The sequence below is a fragment of the Exophiala oligosperma genome, assembly GCF_000835515.1.
Source record: "Exophiala oligosperma strain CBS 72588 unplaced genomic scaffold supercont1.1, whole genome shotgun sequence".
NCBI lineage: Eukaryota > Fungi > Ascomycota > Eurotiomycetes > Chaetothyriales > Herpotrichiellaceae > Exophiala > Exophiala oligosperma.
In genome coordinates, this window is record NW_015622818.1 from 4,464,874 (window position 1) to 4,470,873 (window position 6,000).

Here is a 6,000-nt window from a genome sequence, read left to right on the forward strand (position 1 = left end):
AGCCTCTCAGCGTGACTATCCCGCTCTCTGGTGAGACATGTCTTGTATAGAAGAGGACGATTAGTTGATTTCGCTCGATACTAGCATCCCGACACTTTCTGTCCCCGTAGTCTACCCGTGCTATAGATCGCCTCGGCGGTGGGTGATCGGTTAATTCGGAAGAGTGTGGCCGCGTACTGTCTAGACGAAGCGTTAGGGGTAAGTTGGCAGTCGTTGGGTCTGTGACTCCCCTGTTAAAGTATGCGTACACCGCCTAGGGAAAGATAGTGGAAGCAGAGTCTTGATTTGTGACCCTTTTAGGGATGATCCTGCAAGAGCATGACAACAGAGAGAAGAATTTAGCTTTCCTACTTAGCTGTCCGAAAAGGGTACCATTCTTTCCCGAGTAGTTATGGGATTTAGAATCTCTCTCGGCCTATATACTAGCGACGTAACCCCTCAGAGCGTCTAATACACCCAATGCCTAGCTAGTTAGTCCTTATGTCTATATCACGTAAGCCCTCCTAATTTCTCCTATAGTGACTATCTCGGCTTCGCAGTCTTTCATCTGTTTAGGATATATTCCGTGTGCACTATCTTCTGCGTGCGTTTTCTAACATGGACAGCATTATCTTCGAGGACCCTTTTAAACCTTAGATACACTCTAAGTAGTACGCTTATACAGCGCCGGCCAGCTTTATTATCTCCTCAGGCTAAGAATATATTTGAGAAGTTAAGCCATAGGCCGTGACGCTAGTTCCCAAAATTAGGCTGCATAAACACTCTCACACATGCGATAAAGGCCGTTCTAGTAAGCCCGAACAATTTTTAGGTAACTTTGGTCTTATTAACAGTGAAATCGCTAATAGACCACTCTAAAGTCACGAAACTTACTAGATAAGACCTTAAAGGCTTTACTTTACTATCTATGTTATAGCCCTCTACACAATGTTAATACTAATAATAGGCGGATTTTAGAAGATACTTCCCTTTATGACGACTTCTCCCTCGCTTAGATTGATGAAAATGGCCTTATTAAGAGTCTTAATAACGATTTCGAAAGTCTCTTCTTTAGTATTTCACTAGATATAAAGTTTTTTAAAATGACTAGGTCTAATAAATATTCTAACAGCTAAACTTAGAGCTACTCTTTATAGGCCGCTAAGACCTATAACATTATTATTTCCTCACTAAGTAACGACAATTTGGTTCGCTCTAAAACTTCTAGCCTTCAGATAAACTCTAACGCTATTAGCCTCACGATAGAATTAAACTACTCTTAGCCAAAGCGAATAGCGGCGCTATCTCCGTAGTAATGCTTCCTACTATTCTTAGGTTATAAATCTAGGATAGAGGTAATGATTCTAACTTATTATCCCCTATTAGTCTCATAACGGAATCTTCCCGTTACTTAGTCTATAGACATTATGGTGATATTAAAGGGGACTAAATAATGAATAATATCTTCGCGACCTAATAAGCGCGTTAAACGTGACTAAAAATGACGATATAAGGAGTGAAGCTAATTTTGACTCGTTAGATTCCTGTCAAGTGCGTGTGAAAGCTAACTCTAAAGAAGCGCCGTCCTTATTTTAGGCAATACTTATAGAAGGTACTGCCGCGCATTCCTATCGAAAAGAGACTTAACTTCACAAGCCAGGCTTTAAGTATGGAGCTTCTATTAAAGCTGAGACCCATAACTCTATTCATGGGTCAGACAGCGAGTAGACCCTCATTAATCGTGGTGCGAGTATTAACTTCGAAGATTAATCTAGGCCTGATATCTTTCAAGGTAAGCTCAGCATAACTCTCGCTTTATTATTAAATACCGATGAGCCTTTGAATTACTATCACGAGTAAGATCAGCACCGGGATAGATTAAAACGCTTGAGCGTATAGCCTGTGACATCGAGTGACACTGCCTTTATCACCGCGATTATTAATAGGGGGACTGATCTTTAGGACTTCCTCTAAGCACCTACGGCCTGGGCCCATGTGTATAGAGTTCAGCCCGACAGTCTGGCAAATATCGCCCTTAAGTCACTTGCTAACTGTTGTTAGGTCTTCACGGCCACTGTGTCGCGATGTGCTAGTGGCACGGATCTTCTAAGACAAGGTCAGACCAGGAGCAGAGAAAGGTGGTCACCCAATCCAGACACGAGCAGCGACTTTTGCCCAAGCGAAGGTGAAAGCAATCCTCGGCTAACGAAGCGAGGTCAATGGACGGTAGATGAGGATAATAACTTGACAGAATGGAGGCGCCTGGGAAAGTCATGGTCGTGGATCTTCGATCGATTTCCCGAACGATCGGAAGCCGCTGTGCGGTCAAGATGGTTCGTGGTTCTAGCACCGCAAGTAAAACCCACCTAAAATCCAGGTCCAAGCCTCGTAGACAGAGAGGGTCCTCTTCACAGAAGGGACTATAGGTTCACCAGACCTGGTGAATGGTCAATGCGTTTTTATCCGTTACAAAATCTCGGCATTGATCGAATTTGTATGATTCCTCCTGTAGTAGTCCCTAGTCATCATCTCATAGATAACACCTTATCATTGTGCGAACTTGACGAGTAGGCCCTCTTGCACTTGTCCAAGCCAAGACATGCTTTTGGCAACATTTTAGCCGCTAGATCTGTCATATATGTGTTCTCCCTGTGTTCTTCAGTGCATCAAGGAACGTCTGTCCCCATCGTTGGCTACGGCGACATACAATCAGTAAGATGTCTCAACTTTTTGGGTGAGGTTTTGTCACCTTGTGTTTCTCATAACAAACGATTGTAACTGGTTGAACCTCTGACGTTTTTCCTCTTCGTCCATCGTGACGGCCTGGTGGATGGCCTTTGAAAACTTGTCCGTATCCCAGGGGTTGAACTTGATACAGTCGTCCAGCACTGCGGCGGCACCTGCAAACTCGGACAATAGCAATACCCCAAGACGATCCCGCTGGCATGCGATGTACTCCAAAGAGACCACGTTAAATCCATCCCTCGTTGATGAGATTATACAAGCGTCTGAAGCAGCATATAGAGCGGTCAATTCGTCCTTGGAGACGGAACAGAACTGTGACTGGATCGGACTATACTCGATGTCTCCTATGAAGACTGTGAGAAGCAGGATTGACCGTGGATGTTTACAGAGAGACAAACCGAATTTACCGTTGATTCTGGAAATACTCTCGTCAATCTGATGGTGTAGATGCCGATAGCCCTGTACAGCCTCCCGGCTTGGAATTAGGACTTGTAATAGAACCACTTTCCCAATATGTTCCGGGTGCTTTGTCAATAATGCCTCCATTGCCTCCATTCGTAGCGGAATTCCTTTGACGTAGTCAAGGCGATCGACGCTCACAATAAGCTTTACGTCTTCATATCTCTTGTGGAGTACTTTGATACGATCTTGGACCTTCGGAAGGTTGAGTCTTGCATGAAATTCTTCTGGGTCTATCCCGATAGGACAAGTAATAACTCTGACGGATCGGCCTTCATACTTAACCTCACAGTTAGAAACCTCCAAGTGCCTGAATTCCAGTGTCAGCATCTAACTTTGACCTCAAAAGTTTCGGCACGCGTACATAGTCTTTTGGCAGCTTTGCAGGAAGTGGTTAGTATAGTCAGAATTATGAAATCCAACAAGATCACAGTTTAGAAGCCCCCCCAGAATGTCCTCTCTCACCGGCAAAATCCTCAAGAAGTCGCTACTGGGGAAAACGGTGTGTAAGAAGAATCCAATCTTCACATCCTTCTCGCACTTGTTCAGGGCTTGGCGTAGGAAGGAGGGCAACAATAAAAGGTGGTAGTCTTGTATCCACACAGCGTCTCCCGCTCTCAGTTCGGGAAGTAGAGCTTCGGCGAAGTAGCGATTAACTTCTTGGTAAGCTTCCCAATCCGGGCGGCTGAGGCGGATCTCGTGCATTTGGTAATGAAGTAGAGGCCAAAGAATCTTGTCTGAGTTCCAAGTTAGCATCATCACGCCATGGCTTATGAAGGACTCGCAGGACTTGAAAATCCATTGTAATGTTTGTCCGCTAACTGAGTCCCCAAAAACACAGGAACGGCGTCTCTCTTCGACAATTCCTCTTTGACCAGCTGCTGGTCCTGCTCTGGGACTTCGACGCCTGGCCAGCCATACCACTTGAAGTTTGTAGATTGCGAGAGGGCATGGAGGGCTCCAACCAAGCCACCACTTGATGGAACGAAATCGTATTGCTTATCGCTTAACTGATGAATTGTGATGGGAAGGCGGTTCGACACCACAAAGGTGGTAGGGATGTGATCTTGGTCGCTCATCCTTCAAGTTACCTGTAGTAAGATTCTCATGGAAAGTTTTCAACATTAAGAGTGAAACTTCACATATCGCCAGAGCCGACTAGTGTCGCACGTGAACCGCGGATATGGTCATTCGGAAAGATCCCTTATTGGAAACCAATCACCTGAGAGCGCCACTCTCCACATTGAACGCAGTAACACTCTACTTGGGCGCCGGAGCTTGTACAATTACATCACTTTCCTATGGAAAGGGGAGGATGGAGAGTATAGTCCGACCCCACTAGAAAATGTCCAAAATCCAGATTTTGAGCGGAACCGGCCAATGTGTCAGCAGGTGGCTTCGTTTTCACATGCCGCCCATACATTTTCTCGGCATTTGTGCCGTCATTAGCTATGCATGCTAACAGGAAGAGACGGGTATATGTGCGCGGTCTAGCCTTGGGGGAATATGACTGGTGGACTTTACTTCCGGAAGAGGAAGCGCAGGGGCAGAGAGGAGCGGGGAAGAAGCCGGGACGTGATCTGGGTTGGTATCTTCCGCTTCTGCTTGGACTGTACTCGTGCTCTCATTGAAATAACCTTTCCCCATTTCCCACTGGCAAGATACCCTACGTGTTGTGACACCTAGCGTGGGAGCGACTCGTAACAACAAGATGAGGTTGAGGTCGAAGTTGATACAATGTCTTCGGATTCAAATTGTTGACTACACTGCCCACTGTAACTGAATTTAATAGGCCTTGAAGATATCATTTAGCCTCATTACTCGCAGAGGATAGGAGATCTTTGGTTTGGATTTTGATTAACTAGTATGTCTCAGTCCATCCTCTCGGGCTCCCTATTTGCCGTCCATTTCCATTTCTTCCATCTCGAGTGCCAGCTGTCGCTTCTTCATCTCGTGCAATTTCTTCTTCTTCGCCAGGGCGGCCGCTTCTAGGTCCTGACCCTGAGCGGTGGCTTGAGGCTGCTGCGCTTGGGCAGGTTTCTTTCCCCCGTCAGGCGCGCCACCCTGATGTCTTGGTTAGCATATGCTGCGACGGCTTGCACTGGAGAAACCTGCAATGGGCAAACCTTCAGTTACACTGTCAACAGAATCTAGAAGGGGTTCTGTAATCCCGCGGACCTGGTCGATCCGTCAGCTCGATCACTGGAATCCCTTGTCTGGAGACCGTACGATAGGTAATCCTTTTGTTGTGGAATTAAGAGTGTTGGTAATACTACACTACATCTCAACAACGGTTGGAGACACGGGGTAGACAATTGATCTTGTACCCTGATAGAAGGCCTCCTCTGCCCTCTCCTCCACCTCCGAGAAGTCCTGCCATGTTCGTGCTGGGGCCGAGCTAGTCGAGGAGTGCTGATGGAGTTCTGGATGAAGTGCTTAAAGAATTGTCAGCTTTGATGTATGGGCAGTTTGTGTCCTAACGGATATATTACAAACGAGCCTGTGGATTTTATCTGCTCTTTCACCTGCTAGGGGTGTCCAAGAGAAAGTCTCCTGTTCTCTGATTTTAGCACGTGTGCACGTGCGTATTGGTATCTCCGCTCGGAGTCTATTTCCAGAATCCACAATTAACCACCCTGGACATTCCTGATTGGATTCGTTCCTTTTGGGTGACAGGATATAATAACCGGCAATCCTTGGAGTCGAAATCTTGATTTTGCGTAATAATATTTTGCAAGTACTATGCCATGCCCCAGAAAACCCTGTAATGCATTGGATTTCGACCTCCTCCGGAACGGCACCTCCCACCTCTTTCCA

At 46.1% G+C, this 6,000-nt stretch overlaps 2 protein-coding genes across 2 annotated transcripts; both read right to left on the bottom strand.

The window, feature by feature from the left end:
- Positions 1 to 2,724: 2,724 nt before the first annotated feature.
- Positions 2,725 to 4,262, bottom strand: PV06_01509 (alpha,alpha-trehalose-phosphate synthase (UDP-forming); the record flags this gene model as incomplete). The annotated part of the gene is made up of 4 exons (XM_016402116.1): positions 2,725 to 3,068; positions 3,123 to 3,493; positions 3,548 to 3,920; positions 3,974 to 4,262. 4 exons carry the CDS (start codon positions 4,260 to 4,262, stop codon positions 2,725 to 2,727), a joined length of 1,377 nt encoding a protein of 458 aa, XP_016269169.1.
- Positions 4,263 to 5,076: 814 nt separating this feature from the next.
- On the bottom strand, positions 5,077 to 5,563 carry PV06_01510 (uncharacterized protein; the record flags this gene model as incomplete). The annotated part of the gene is made up of 4 exons (XM_016402117.1): positions 5,077 to 5,247; positions 5,320 to 5,361; positions 5,413 to 5,455; positions 5,511 to 5,563. The coding sequence occupies 4 exons, from the start codon at positions 5,561 to 5,563 to the stop codon at positions 5,077 to 5,079; spliced, it is 309 nt and encodes a 102-aa protein (XP_016269170.1).
- Positions 5,564 to 6,000: the final 437 nt, after the last annotated feature.